This window comes from Anguilla rostrata, chromosome 8 (assembly GCF_018555375.3).
Source record: "Anguilla rostrata isolate EN2019 chromosome 8, ASM1855537v3, whole genome shotgun sequence".
Taxonomy (NCBI): domain Eukaryota; kingdom Metazoa; phylum Chordata; class Actinopteri; order Anguilliformes; family Anguillidae; genus Anguilla; species Anguilla rostrata.
Window position 1 is genome coordinate 16,371,555 of NC_057940.1, and position 15,836 is coordinate 16,387,390.

The 15,836-nt window shown below is 40.7% G+C and overlaps 1 protein-coding gene across 4 annotated transcripts in view; it reads left to right on the plus strand.

Annotated features, from left to right (window-relative positions):
• LOC135260953 (sodium channel protein type 4 subunit alpha-like) overlaps positions 1 to 15,836 on the plus strand; it is an 86,776-nt gene that overhangs the window by 65,891 nt on the left and 5,049 nt on the right. For all 4 annotated transcript variants that reach the window (XM_064346716.1, XM_064346714.1, XM_064346713.1 and 1 more), the window contains 9 exons: positions 4,224 to 4,344; positions 6,554 to 6,708; positions 8,239 to 8,412; positions 10,617 to 10,739; positions 12,026 to 12,298; positions 13,428 to 13,481; positions 14,434 to 14,575; positions 14,735 to 14,835; positions 15,414 to 15,684. In XM_064346716.1, the coding sequence (XP_064202786.1) occupies positions 4,224 to 4,344; positions 6,554 to 6,708; positions 8,239 to 8,412; positions 10,617 to 10,739; positions 12,026 to 12,298; positions 13,428 to 13,481; positions 14,434 to 14,575; positions 14,735 to 14,835; positions 15,414 to 15,684 (1,414 nt within the window). The remainder of the gene's footprint in view (positions 1 to 4,223; positions 4,345 to 6,553; positions 6,709 to 8,238; positions 8,413 to 10,616; positions 10,740 to 12,025; positions 12,299 to 13,427; positions 13,482 to 14,433; positions 14,576 to 14,734; positions 14,836 to 15,413; positions 15,685 to 15,836) is intronic.

The window sequence follows — 15,836 nt, forward strand, 5'->3', positions numbered from 1 at the left end:
CAGGCGGGTAAGACCTGTCCACCCAGATAGCACCAGTAGCCCCTGTAACTGGTTGGGTCAGCCTTGCAATGCTGATTTGTCTGTGTTTGTCCCATTCTCTCAAAGCTCTGAGTGGCTCAGCACAGAAAAAATACATCAGAGACCACACACACACACACACACACACACACCTCCCACGCACTAGCCTCCATGAGGTACTGAAGGAATATGAAGCCGGTTTGGAGAGATTGACCGATTGAGTGGTCTTTGACGCCCCTTACCTATTGTCACTGCTGTCTGACTCAGATCTGACTCACAGAGTTCTTGTGGAGAGGTTAACAATTTCAGAGTTCCTCCTGCTCTCTCCGCCTCTGCCTCTCTTGTGCTCTCTTGTTCTTGCGCGCTCTCTCTAACTCTCTCTTTCTCTCTCTTTCTGTCTCACTGTCTCTCTCAATCAGCTGGCTGAGGGAATGGCATGGGTCACTAACAGCTGGCTGTGGTCAGATTCTACGGACAAAAAGTCATGGATTAAGCACTGCCCCCCCCACCCCCCACCCTCCCAGCTCCTGTCCACCCCCCCCCCGCCCCGTCCCTGCCGCCCACACCATTCCCATTCTCCTGCTCTCTTTAAATCCTCTGTTTCTGTCCTGCTCTGAACATGTCACTCACAGAAAAAGAAGCTTTCCCTAACAATTTATGAATATATTTTTGGAATAAGGGGCTTATTAGGAAGACGCTTTGTACATACCTCCATCAGAACATAGTAAAATATTGAAGCATTGTTGGGAGACAACCAATTTCTGTTGTTCTGTTATGGTTAGGAATTTGAACCGGAGATGGAAAAATACCTGAGGTGATCTTTCACTTCCCTGTTTTTCTCCATTATCTTCCCATGGGCCTGTGGCCTCTCACTCTGGGGCTTAGCCCCCTGGTGGGATTTGCACCTCAGATTAAGGTGGGGGGATGGGGAAATCTCTATATCAAAATCAAAGCTGCTCCACAAGGCCATGACCCTGAGGCACCCATCCTGCTATCTGGTCTTTCCATACCTGTCCATCCGGCTAATGCGGCTGTAATATTGCAGTGTCTTCAACGTCCACTAGATGGCGATATTGGGGTTGAGCGGCTTTCTCCAGTCCTTAGTCAGGAACATGGTATTGGACTCCTGTGACTCGTGGGATTTGGTTCCGCCCATGTATTCTATTATCTGTACATTTCTTTTAGGGCGTTGCTCATAGTGGCAAAAAAAATAAATAAAAAGGGCACAGTGTCACTGTACGCAACTGACAACCAGCCCACTTATATTATTCATGTTCTCACACTGGAAGAAAAAAGACTATATATATACCTCATGACACCTACTCCTCTGTCATTTGATTGGGTCACCTGGACATCTAGCAGGATTTAATGGATTCATTGGCTGGTAACCCTGTCACTGTATCCGTGTTAATTAAAAAGAACGTTGTTCAAGTCTCCCCTGCGGTTAGTGGAGAGAAGTGATTAATGATGATAAATTAACTGACAGCCTTTCCTTGGAGCGTTCGGCTTCCACTGCTTTTGATTCCCAGCTCTTCATGCATGCCTGTGCGTACTGTGTGTCTAATGAGAGATTCAGAAAGGCTCATTAATGAGGAATTTTTAAACAGATAATTTCCTCTCTAATTGGTTTGAAAACCACTTCTGTGACTAAACTTTATCAACCCATACATGTAGTTCAGAACAAAATTCCGGGAAATTATTTGTAAACATATATAAATATATACATAATTTGTACACTTGTACCAACTGTTATATAGTATTTCTTGCAATATATTTATTTACTATTTTTGCCAGTAATAAGCCATTCCTTTGAAATTACATTTTTTTCTGATTGCAACTGCCTGGAAAAAATATTCAACCGAATATTAATGTCTGCCTGAATCTTGAAATATGCAAATTGTGAGAAACAGCTTGGTTTGCTTGCAGCTGTACATGCACCTTCAATCCACAAAAATAAAAACAAGAGCAGGGCTGGCTCTAGCTTTTCTGGCACCCTAGGCAAGATCACAAAGTTGTGGGGTGGGGATGCGGGGGTAGGGTTTTTTAAATTTCATTTTCTGCTCCCCCAACATGATTAGTGTACCCCCCCCCCCCATACAGATGCCACTCTAGGCAGGTGACTGCCTATGCCTTGAACCGCCACCGAACAAGATTTCAGGATTGCCTACACCGTATAGCCTACATTCTGTACTAATGATCATCTAATTAGTGCCTTTTTTAGGACCACCGTTAGACCTTCACAGCAATAAAAGGGAATGTAGACCTTTGCTACGGTTCATTAGCAGACTACAATGCGGAAGGCATTAACATTGAATATTAATCAACGGCTAATCAGAGTGTGAGGAAAATGTGTGAGGCAAAAAAAAAAAAAACTGCGTCTGCGTATGATCGCGAGCGTGGCGAGATAAAGACATTCCCTCTACAGGCTGGTTGCATTCTCTGTCTGTCTGTGCAGCTGCGTGACTAAACCCTGCTTACCCTTCATATGAGCTTTTTTGTCTCAGGTTCATTGGGTGATTATAATGGTGAACCCACCAGTAGGTCATCTGACAGGGATAATCACGTTAAGGCCAGCTCTGGGCTAAATAGATCTGGTCAGTGGGGTGGTGGTGGGAGGGGGCAGCGTAGCTGGCTAGACGATTGTCAATGCTTTCACTGCTGTTTGAAAGCATTCCTGATCCTTCAGTGAGCAGCCTATGTGAATACCTTCAGCGTATCTTCCAGCCTAGTAATAATAACAATGATAGTTTCACCACTGGCTCCTAAAGTGGGATTAAATGGCCGCTTCTCCAGACTGGAGTCACATCTGCAATGATTTTGCCTTAATTTCAGTCTGTCATGGTAAACGTGTATCCATTACAGGACTCCAGAAGGACTTTCATTTCAACCTACATGGTGCTCCCCATATAATGGTTGCAGGACATATACGTTCTAATCATATGGAGCTACTGAGAATAGACTGCATGGATTCCATTGGGGCCATTTTACATTATTTTAGATTTTTACGTTACATTACATTACAGGCATTTGGCAGACGCTCTTATCCAGAGCGACGTACAACAAAGTGTATAACCATAACCAGGAACAAGTGTGTTGAAAACCCCAGAGGGAAGTACAGTTCCAAGTGCAGGGAGCGACCGCATAGTTTAAATTGGACACTGTATGTTAATCTGATCAACACAACCAAAAGCAGCAACAAAGCAGTCTAAGTAGGCATGAGTGCAATAACTAAAATGAACTTAAGATAAACAGCTTACCTAGCTACGAACCTAAGATTACATAGTCAGTTAGAGACTACAGCGAGGTAGGGAGGGATGGGGAGAGGTGCAGCCTGAAGAGGTGAGTCTTCAGTCGTGGCTTGAAGGTGATCAGGGTCTCAGCTGTTCTGACCTCCACGGGAAGGTCATTCCTCCATCGTGGAGCCAGAACAGACAGGAGACATGACCGGGAGGCGCAAGTGCTACGAGGGGGAGGTGCCAGGCATACTGAGGTAGCGGAACGGAGGGGTCTGGCTGGCATGTAGGGTTTGAAGACCTAATGGAGGTATGCTGGGGCTGATCCCTTGACTGCCTGGTATGCTAGGAACAATGTTTTGAATTTGATGCGAGCCATAACAAGATTTAGATTAGTTTGCAGTGTGGCTCATCTGAGCCATTCTAAATTGTATTATTATTGTGTTAATGACTTTAAGGATAACAGTTGCAATCTCTATTTTTTATTATTCATGTGTGTTTCGTTTCATCGATGAGATGTAAAGCTCTTTGCATGGAATCCTGTAAACTCTAAAGCATCTAAAGCTCACTGGTGTAATTAACCTGGCACTAATTTATGTGAACAGCCGCAGTGTGATTACTACCGCCTACAGTGATTCCCCGACAGCAAGGCTGCAGGAGAGATTCCTGTGAAGAACACCCACCCGCATGTACGGAGAGGAGTGTGGGCCCGCGACAGGTTCCCGCCCGACGCGCTCGGTAGCCGCGCGCCGCGGCGAGAGATACAATTAGCCCGCTGAGCTAAAGACCAAAGGTCCCCTGCTAAAGGGAGCTAATCACGCTCCCATTCATTCTCAAGGGTGCGGCGCGACCTTTCCGTGATGTACGGTCGCGCGCTAACTGACATCGCCGAACTCCGTTCCGCACGCACGCGCGCTGTCGCCGCGTCCGCGACGAGTGGAGCTGATGAGAGTTTCTTCCTCCGTTCCGCAGAGAGACACTCAGAGCATGTCAGAGGGCAGTACCGTTGACCTGAGGAAGTCAGGTGATCTGCAGGACGAGTATTCCGAAATGGACGAAGAGACCATGGACCCCGAGGACTGCTACCCCGAAAGTGAGTGGATCCCCAACGCTGAGAGTAGGACCTTAAACCTGCCGCAAATCCCATGTTCATCAGATCCTTTCAGAATAAATCACAGAGTCACAAAGAGTCACACAGAGTTATGACCGTATTCACACAGTCTGTCAATATGGTCATAAGACCATGCAGATGTCCGTGAGTACCTTCTTAAAACCACCATTGAAGTCTGTTCGGTTTGGGTTTACCAGACCTCTGCAGGGTGTGTTCACTGGAAAGTGTGCTTATCCAAGATACTGTAGTTTTAACGTTCACACTCAGTTTAGTCTATATGTCTGTGTTATCTATAGCCAATAAATAACAATGCAGGTATTAGACAAGATGCTGTGTTGTGTGAATATGGCTCAGGATGTGTCTGTGTTTTACTTACTGAGAGAGGATGAGTCAGACATCCTAATTAACTTTGTATGGAGGAATTCCCTTGATATTTCTTACAGCCCTAGCTGTCTTTATTCTCCAGTTAGCAGAAGTAATTTTGATTCTGTAATTTCTTCAGATTTTAAATATTTGATGACCCCCCCATGCATTTTTTCCCTATTAATTAATGGATCTCACGTACATGTCCATGGAGTGCCATCTTCCGTAAGCACTGAACCTGAGTGCAAAGCAGCAGATGCAAGTGTGGTCTTCTCTGACAGATCTGCACACAGAATTATGCAAAGCTACTTGGAAATCATCTTGGCTCAAAATGGTGTTCAGTGAACTGCGCATGAATACCCTCCAGGTAGAGTGCAGCTGCATCAATTACTGCAGACCTCATCTGTTCTGAAATGGACTCATTATGTCTGGAATCCCATCGTTTCATCATTGTTTTGGAAATGAGCTGCAAGGGAGAAGTTGTGCAACAGGAAATAGAAAAAGCCTCCACAAAGAATAAGAAATGTATATAATAATAATAATAATAATAATAATAATTATTATTATTATTATTATTTTTATTATTATTGTTGTTGTTGTTGTTGTTGTTGGTTACATTACACAATATGTAATATTAAAAAGCTCTTCCCGTAGAATATACTTTGGAATGTGGTTATTAATAGTTTATTAAATATTTATAGCTGCACCATAGTCTGAAGAGTTATACAGCAATGGTTATCATGTGCGATTATCAAAAAGCCCGGTGATATGCCATTAAAGAGAACCAGATGAAATTTCCTCTTTTCCTCCAGGTTCCTGTTAATGATATAAAACCAACATGTTTGCGTGTGGGAAGAAACTACAGATGCAAAGCTCACGTATCACAAGTAACAGTCTAAAGCCAGCTGTGTACAGTATGTACAAAACAGGTTCACTCCCCTTGTTACGTAATGGTGAACTCTGCATAGTAATGCATCGCCACGGCCATTTTATCTCCTTACCATCAACGTAATGGTCGTTAATTGCTCGATAAAACATTGGCGCCAGGGCGCTAAGCGTCCGTGACTGCCAAGAAAGCGTTCGGGTCTCCTTTCAAATCGAGTTCCATGTATAGTGTTGCCATAATCGCGTTATTAGGCTCGCGGGCCATAAGTTGATTTGTCGGAGCTGGGATGGCGGTAATGGAGACAGTCAGATGGGCATTGGATGCCGTAATGCGATTTCGCGACAGCGCTCCGCCGTATGATGGAGAGCTTTTAAAGCTGGCGGTAACCGATACTGGGAGTTCTGGTGCACAGCAGTGTCCATATCTTATTAAGGGGCGCTATGAGATTACATAAGACACTTACCCTCAGCGGGTCATTTCCTGGTCTAATGCTAGATGAGAATTGGGGTTAAAGGGGCACGTCGGTAAGGTCAGTAGGATGCCCTGTTAATGCCACTGCTGAAGTGCTGCTTCCTTGGCTTTGTCAGATGTTATCAGACAGGGCAGATTCATAAGAGTATAATGACAAGGCTTCGGCTTCCCACGCACAGATGCAGACAGGGATTACTGTGCAGGCGTGTTTCTTTGTGTACATGTGTGGCTGCATGTTCCATAAATGCTCCACTCACTGGAATCAGGTTTCCTGTGATGCAGAAATTTTTAAAGACACAGAGAGTGGTTATACGAAAACTACTACAAACAAAATGTAACACAGACAACTGTGTTTTGGTTGATCAGGCCAAAAAATGTCTTCTAAGACTTAAAAAAAAAAAAAGAAGAATTTTCTCAGAAAATGTAACGATTTATTTGGTATTGACCTGATCTGACGGCCTTCCTTGTCAGTTTGCGTCCGCCACTTCCCGTGCTGTAAAATTAACACCATGGAGGGAATGGGACTGTCCTGGTGGAGACTGCGGAAGACCTGCTACCAAATCGTGGAGCACAGCTGGTTTGAGACCTTCATAATCCTCATGATTCTGCTGAGCAGTGGTGCTCTGGTAAGACCCCCCCCACCCCCAACCTCTGACCTCTGTCCCATGACCTTCTCAGCACAGCTACTCTAAATGTACAGTCTGTAGATTCTATTGTCTTTTTATGATATTTTTCTCCAAAAGGGACATTTCTTTCTGTCCTGTTACTGTTTATTATTTACAGACAGTAGTTTATTTTAAAAATATGTACAATCCTTTAGCAGGAAAACTTCTAGAAAGTACCTTTCCAGTGAAACTTATATGCATAAAAGCTATTTACATGTACTTCAATAAAAAAACAGTTTTACGATTGCGCTTTGAAAATAAGGTATCAAATAAGAGTTCATAGGGAAGGGGTTTTCAACTGGATTTGACCCCCAACCAGGCTGAAAAAGCATTCCTGAGGATCCCATCATAAGTTATAAAGGGTTGTATTTAAGAAAAGGGTCTCTAAAGGGCACGTGCAGATGGGGAGAGGAAAATGTGATTGCGAATTGGCAGAGGGGAACTTTTAAGTACAGGTTGGGGGGGCTGAGAGTGTGATTGTGGACCCCCTGCTGTACCTTCCCTGACCCCTATGTGAAAACGCAGGATGTAGGGGATAACCTTTCATATTACAGCCAAGTTGGGAAAAAAACTACAGAAAAAGCATATAGAATTTTTCCCACTTAGAAAGTTTAGAAATAATTACAGTGCAGACCACCTGAATGAGAGCACAAGCAATGATTTTATGCTAGTTGCTTGGTGAAAATACCTTCAGGCCACTATCCAGCTGTGAAACTCCCACTCGGTAAACCTCCACATGTTATTATTTGCATGGGCGTGCTGACATTTAATATTCTTACTTTGTAATTAATGCTAATGTCAATAATAAAACATAATAACCCCGGTGAGGAGCATGGCAAGAATTTAAAAGTACTGACACCTTGCAGAAGGGAAACCATAGCAATTTTAATTCCAACCTATCAATTTAAAAACATAGTTGCCCATGAAGAGTCTTAGGCATAGAAAGAAATTTAACAGTTGCAACTAAGTCCCCTTCTGATATTCTGTACTCTAACAGGGAGATATACACATTGGCTGCAACTCAGTCCAAGGTCATTGCACATTGCCTTTAAAACTGTAAAAACTGTATACAGCAAAATTTTTAAAAATATAAAGAATTTATACCTACAGAAATAAGCAGGGAGTACACGCAAAAGTAAAATTTTGTGTTGTATTCTATTCCTGGTTATGCCTTCACAAAGCCCAATGTTTTGGCAAATCCTTCTTCGAAGGAGTGCAATTAGGAGTGCTGGAACAAATTAGTATTTGCCATGGTAATGAACCACCTGCAGTCAGGAGAGTGACATGTACTGTAGTAGCTATAGGATCCCATTGAATATGAAGACGAGGGCCACATTGTTTTAGACTAGACAACTGAAACATTTTCACCAAAATGTGATCCTTATACTTTGCTTTATAAGGCCGTAGCTTGTGTGGAGCATGTTGGGCCACAGTGTGCAACTCGTTCATCATAGAGAATTGACAAATGTGGTTTATGTGTCTCCTTGACAGGCGTTTGAAGACATTTATATAGAGCAGAGGAAGGTGGTGAAGGTAGTTTTGGAATATGCCGACAAGGTGTTCAGCTATGTCTTTGTCCTGGAGATGTTTCTCAAGTGGGTGGCATATGGATTCAAGAAGTACTTCACCAATTACTGGTGTTGGCTTGACTTTCTCATCGTAGATGTAAGTAAAATGTTTGTTTTGCATATATTGTTTGCTTCAGTAATACTGCTTTATTATTTAAAAGGAAGACATGCTTTAAAAAAAAGAATTTTATTTGAACCTACTACTTGTTCATATAAAATAATTGCTTTGCTGTAGAATAGAACTTTTGAATATTTATTTCCATGGTCCTTGATTTTATAGTTTTTGTAGGACACTTTTCTTCTGTGGATTTTTATTTTTGTCATAATTAATTTATAAAGTGCTTGAATGCATACAAAATGAATATGTGCTCACACTAATACCTGAGTACCAAATACTCAGGTGTCTTCCTTCCCTCACATTCATATTTAACTGACATTTCAAAGGCACTGAGCATGCTCAAAGGCATATTCAACTCTGATTAGTGCCCCAGTCATTCATTGCGACAAAGCAGACAAAATGTTGACTCTTACCAGTGCAATTTATCGTGAGAATCCATTTTGGTCTAGCTGCCTTCGGTAAGATGCTGTGCTCTGACTATAACAGTTCCTGCATGCTGACATATGACTCGGTTGCATATTACAGGAAAATGAAATGTGCATTCTTTTAAAAACTGGGACTGCAACAAGAAAATGTGTTGTGATATTGTTTGCGACAACATAAACACCCACAGCTCTGTTCCCTTTGAAAAGGAAGATGTGTTTCTCGTGAGAGGCCTTGTTTTTGAGACACCCAAGTGCTTCAAATTATCTACAACACAATTTCAGGAGTCACAATGTTATAGCAGGAAGTCTATTACTGCTAAGATGATTTCACATTTAAAGAGAAAAGAAACAAGATAAAGAATATATGGTAGGAATGCTTTGTTTTTGTTTGTAAGTATGAAATAACTATTTGGGTATCCAGTAATGGGTCCTACTTTGTCCACTGGTTCACAGTAAAATGCTACATGTTAAATCAACTGATAGAGTAGCTTTTACTACGTTTCATCCCCTTTGGACTCATGAACATTTATTAGACTTGAATTAGCACTTAACATTTTATTGTGTTCTGATGAAAATTTAAGAGGTCCAGGGAACGTACAATGGAACATAATTGACAAGCCTTAATCCCCAACACTTTTATATTTATATGGTGTGCAGGTTCATTAAACACTGCAGCCCTTTTCCATGATCTGCAGCACAAAATGCTAAAGCCTTCCCATGAAGCCACCTGTTGAGCAATCATTAGCAGCCATCACATTGCAGTACCTGAATCATCTCAATTAGTCATTCAATCATTGCTAATTATGCACAGTCGAGTGTTGATTCACAGCGAAATGCGCACGGCTATAGACCTGTTATTTACCTATTTCATTTTTCTGTATCCATGACAACATGTCAATAATACATTATTTTACCAGTAACTGAATACCATTCCCCAACTGTTGAGAGAAACATAATATTTATATCATATTTATATATGTTATATATAGTATATCCAGATACTTTTGGGCATGTAGTGTATTGCGTATGTATATAAAGTATGTGAATGTTTCAACCGAGGAGAAATGATTTTTGCGCTTGGCAGTCCCATCCTGTGGGATTGTGTGGACGTTTCCACTTCCTAATAACAGCACTTACCAATGACTGGGGCAGCTCTAGAAGGGCAGAAATTTACCAGACTGACTTGTTGGAAAGGCGGCATCCTATGACAATGCCACGTTGAAAGTTACTGAGCTCTTCAGTACAACCCATTCTACTGCCAATGTTTGTCTATGGAGATTGCATGGCTGTATGCTTGATTTTATGCACCTGTTAGCAATGGGTGTGGCTGAAGCAGCTGAACCCACTATTTAGAAGGGGTGTACACATACTTTTAGCCATGTAGTGTATATGTGTATATACACTATGTATATATATATATATATATATATATATATATATATATATATGCTTGGTTGTATCAACTGACATCTCACAATATGTTTCTGTGATTGTATTTCCTCCTATAACAGGAAGTGTATAAACATCTGGCAAGTTATTGAGCCGCTGTGATAAACTGGTTTTGTGCACGTCTGTCTCTGTAGGTGTCTGTGATAAGCCTCATAGCTAATTCGCTGGGATGCGCTGACTTCGCATTTCTTTCAGAAAACCTTCCTTTTTCTGTGATTGTATTTCCTCCTATAACAGGAAGTGTGTAAACATCTGGCAAGTTATTGAGCCGCTGTGATAAACTGGTTTTGTGCACGTCTGTCTCTGTAGGTGTCTATAATAAGCCTCATAGCTAATTCGCTGGGATGCGCTGACTTCGCCGCCATAAAATCACTTAGGACCCTCAGAGCTCTCAGACCGCTAAGAGCACTGTCCAGATTTGAAGGCATGCGGGTAAGATTTGCTTCTCTCACACTTTCAGGGTTTTAACACTTTTTAACACACTCATTATCCCTCTGGCAGTCCCACCCTCCTCCACCGCCCGCCCCCCACCACCCCCCCTTCTCTATTTTACTGCATTTGTTTCTCATTTTATGATATTAATTAATTGTTAAAAGGTAACACAGGGCTATGAGGCGTCACAAGATATCCCCAGCATTATCAGTAGACCTTTAAATCCAGTGTTAAGATAATCACTTTAACAAAGACCCATTTTAACACTCTTTTAGCAGTGTAACCATTCAGTGCCTTGTTCACATGAGAAGAATGCTGATCGCTGGTAACACCCTTCCCTTGAATTTGACTCCTCATGTTAGCATCAAGAGTTAATTTACAGTCAGTCGAGGCTAGGCAGCGTAGCTTTCTTTTCAGTTCAGTTTCAAAACCTACTGTATCCACCTGAGTCCCACTGAGTCTTGATAAGAAGCAACATCACTCAGGATGGAAAAATAGTTATTCACCTCACTTACAGGTGTTCCATTTCTTCTCTCCTCACCTGGCAACCCAGTCCCAATGTTCTGTGTGTGTTCCCTCTGAAGCTTCGATAAATTTGTTTTTGGGAAAGAGTTGTGCCTGTGTGCACCAGGAGAAAAGTGCCTCTCAGTACAGCCCAGAAGTGTTTAATGAGTCCACAACACCTGTGTGTTGTGTATTAGGGTCCTCGTCTCAATTCTGTATAACACCATGTCTGAATTTTTAGTTACTCTAAACCATCCACAACTCCTCAACACTGAGTATTAATATTCATTTTGCTATTGAAGTTGCATCACAGCTATTTTTTTTCTGTCTGTCTTGTCTGCCCTGCTGTCTGTTTCTCTCTACTGTTTATACTCTGCCCATTATCAGCCTGAACAACCGATGTGGAATTCTGATTCTGAATGAGCACTTTTTACCAAAATGTACTGACATTTTAAAACATTAAAATGTAATTTAATGCACATTTAAATAATTTTAATGTATGACTGACAAACATCTTTATGACTGGTTGACTCATGTTGATTTACTAAGTGTATAAACCTGTTTGATATTACACATTATGTATAATGTGTAATGTATTATTAAACGCACAATGTAACAATGACAATATGATAGGTGCAATATATAAATGACAAACATTACTGTAATCTGCACATTGTGTCTGAATAACCATGAATGAAGAAGTGTGTATAGTCTTGAGATCACTTCTGCAGGTGGCATCAGGCATGCTAGTCTCACGCACTGTCTGGTTTCCTTGGTGACAGGTGGTGGTGAACGCACTAATTGGCGCCATTCCCTCCATCATGAACGTGCTGCTCGTCTGCTTGATTTTCTGGCTCATATTCAGCATAATGGGTGTCAACCTCTTTGCGGGAAAGTTTGGAAGGTGCGTCAACCAGAAAGGGGACCTTTATAATGCCTCCGAGATCAACAACAAGTCTCAATGTAAGGCCATGAATGACCCGCAGTTTTACTGGACCAAGGTGAAGGTCAACTTTGATAACGTGGCCTCTGGCTACCTCTCACTTCTGCAAGTGGTAAGTATGGCTCGTTGTCCAATTCCTTCTTTGAGACTTTTTTCCTCTCTATTTTTAAACAAAATTTGCTATTTGCTATTTTCTCGAAAGACAAAAGTCAACAGACGTGTTATGCAGGACTGTATTTTTAGCCTTGAGGGCCCTTTTTGCAGACTTCTGTGCTCTCCAAGAGTACTTCTCATTCTTCATCTTAGATTATTTGGACCAGTAGCCTAGCAACAAGTCACTTACTGCTGCTCCATCACTTTACTCTGGCTTCACCCAACACAAACCTTTCATTTGCATCTAGGAATAGTCCTGTCCCCAGTCATTCACCAAAGCCAGTAATTACTGGTAACCAAGGCGAAAGGCCAACTGTCGTGATTTTTGCTGATAGGTGCTCACTCACTGTGAAGTGAACTGCAAATTTCATTCAATTTTTCCCTCATGGTCTGCCAGGAGGAAGCCCATATTTTCCATTTCCATTGCTGGTCAGGAGGATCTTTTTCCCCATTTTCATTTAATTTGTCCATTGGCCTATTTTAAGGCTAGTAGTCAGAACTGGCAGGGGTTTTCACCAGGTGTTGAATAATACTAATCAGGGCCTAATGATAATTATTGGTTTCTATATGTGACAGACTTTATATTCATTTGAAGTTTCAATAAGTCACCTCATGCCTAAGTAAAAGCATTGGGAGCTTGTATGAGCTATTGCCAATACCAAATAATATTCATTTATATATAGCTAGTGTATCTAGGTGGATAATAATTAAAAAGCAATCATGTCCCCAAGTGTCTCATTAAGCCTATAAGCACACACTGTATATGCAGTATAAAGATTTTTAAAGTTTATTGCATTTTTTTTAGATGAGCATGAGAAATGTATATGATATTAAATAAATACATTACTTGAGATAACAGTTTATTTACATTTTATGAAATGTAAATCGGGCCATTAGCCTGGCTGCTATCCAGCTAAAATTTAGCATTCCGTTGTTCATCGTCCAATACATTGTAATAATTGGTTAAAACGTGTTGCCAAATTCCCCATGTCTTGAAGTCAAAATGAACTTTTATAGGTATAAACTGTATGGGTATATAATAATAATTCATGTAAAATCTAACACTCTTGTAATGTACCATTTTTAAGGCAACTTTTAAAGGCTGGATGGATATCATGTACGCAGCTGTGGATTCACGAGCTGTAAGTAGTGCCATGCGATCACCTATTATAAATATATATATATATATATATATAAATATTACATATGTGTGTGTGAGTCTGCGTGCATGTTTGTGTGTGTGTTGGAATTGTTTAGATTATCAACACCATTATCCAGACTACATCAATCATGTATGAATCACCAAACAGTAGTTTATGTAGAAAAAGCAAAAAGGTCAAAGTGGATGATTTTGATTATATCCAGGCTATAGTAGCAGAAGATTAGCAAAAATATGTCCAAAAAGATGATTAATTTAAAAAGACAGGATTGGAACAACCAAAAAAAATCATTATTAATAAAGTTATGAAAGTATAAGTACTGTGACAGAAATGTAAGCAAATCAATAACGGAAGCACATAAGCATAATTTAATGCTTTTTATTGTTTCATTCAATCGTATTTGCATTGACAAGACTGAAATATTACTTCATTTTCTTATTTACAAGCATTTAATAAAGGTAATCCTATGCCCAGCTAAAATGTTTTCCTACTTGGTCAGGGTTTGTTTATTTCATATCATTCTTGAGTATCTTAAACAGGAATCGTACAATCTGCACATGTCCAGTAGGAAAGACAGGTACAAAACCAATAGGAAAACTGACATGACTACTATAAAAGGCTAGAATCCCTAATTTTTTGTATATCGCTTATTGGATCAAGAAAGCTGTCGCTGTTGTATGAGGTGTTTCCTCACATATAGATATTATATAGTTCATGTTTTGCTTTATTTGTTTTATGTTTATTTTGCAAATATTAATACCCTGTGTGCAAACACTGAATGTGCAGGAGAAAGAACTGATTACTGAAAAAAATACTTTTCCAGATATAATGTTGGGGTTAATGGTGTACATTGGATATTAGATATTATTACCATACTTGTTTAACATCAACTGTTAACACGGCCTTTCAACAGTGAAATATTCTTTTGCAATAGGTGGAGGAGCAGCCCACCAAGGAAGCAAACCTGTACATGTACCTGTACTTTGTCATCTTCATCATCTTTGGGTCCTTCTTCACCTTGAACCTCTTCATCGGTGTGATCATTGACAATTTCAACCAGCAGAAAAGAAAGATAAGTGCACAAAACTTCCAGTAGTTTCATTCTGCCACCTTCCAGCAGCTCAATAGTCCTGTCTCGATCTAACCCATGCATTAAAAACTATTCACACAGTGTAGCATTAGTAGTAATAATAATAATAATAATAATAATAATAATAATATTTTTGTGCACTTAGGTGGAGAGGATATTTTCATGACTGAAGAACAGAAGAAGTACTATAATGCGATGAAAAAGCTGGGCTCTAAGAAACCCCAGAAGCCTATTCCACGGCCAGTGGTACGTACCAAAGGAGCCTGTGGGTGATTCCCATTACCTGTGCACAGGGGTGTGGCATGACATCCTGGGCCCTGTGTATATGCAGTCTCTGTGGGCCCCCTTAAAATTGTAGACCAAACTTTTTAGTCCATGCCTTTTGACCCCCCCCCCCCCACCCCACCCCACCCCCCTCCCCCCTCACCTTGGGGCCCTGGGTAGTCAGTTCCACTATTCCCCCCACTGTGACACCCCTCACTGTGAAGTTAATAGTGTCTAGTTTTGACTAGTTCACAGTTTTCTAACCTTATTATCATTTGTGCTTTATTTTATGTTAAAAATGATAGTAAACTTAAAAATTTTACTTTCAGTTCTGTTGTCAATTTTCTTATTTAAAATTACTGATCTAATTGTAATAATAAGATCTATTTGATCTAAGAGATTGGAGGTGGAATCAAGTTCCAATATCTTCATATTTAAACTACCTTCAAGCCTGTTTTGAAATATTGACTGAATTGATATGAGGGCATCAATTGAGTTGTGGTTCTATTTCGTATTATACAATCCATATTAAGCTCAATAAAATGTTTAACCTTTTACAGAACCCGTTGCAAGGCTTCTTTTTTGACCTAGTGACAAAGCAAGCCTTCGACATCATCATCATGGTTCTCATCATCCTGAACATGATAACCATGATGGTGGAGACGGATGAGCAGTCAGCTTACACAGAGAAGGTCCTCTACAACATCAACTTAGCCTTCATCATCATCTTCACCACAGAATGCCTCATCAAAATGGTTGCCCTGCGCTGGTACTTTTTTACCGTTGGGTGGAATATCTTCGACTTTGTAGTGGTCATCCTCTCCATCGTGGGTGCGTAGCATCTCCTGTGGTTTTTGTGTGGAGGAATCTTTGTATTAACTACACAGGATGACTGTCTAAGAAATAAAAACCCTGTGTTTTGTAATGAATATCCAGTAATTATGAAGGAACCTTGGAGATGTCTTTGAGTTTGTGCAATGAAA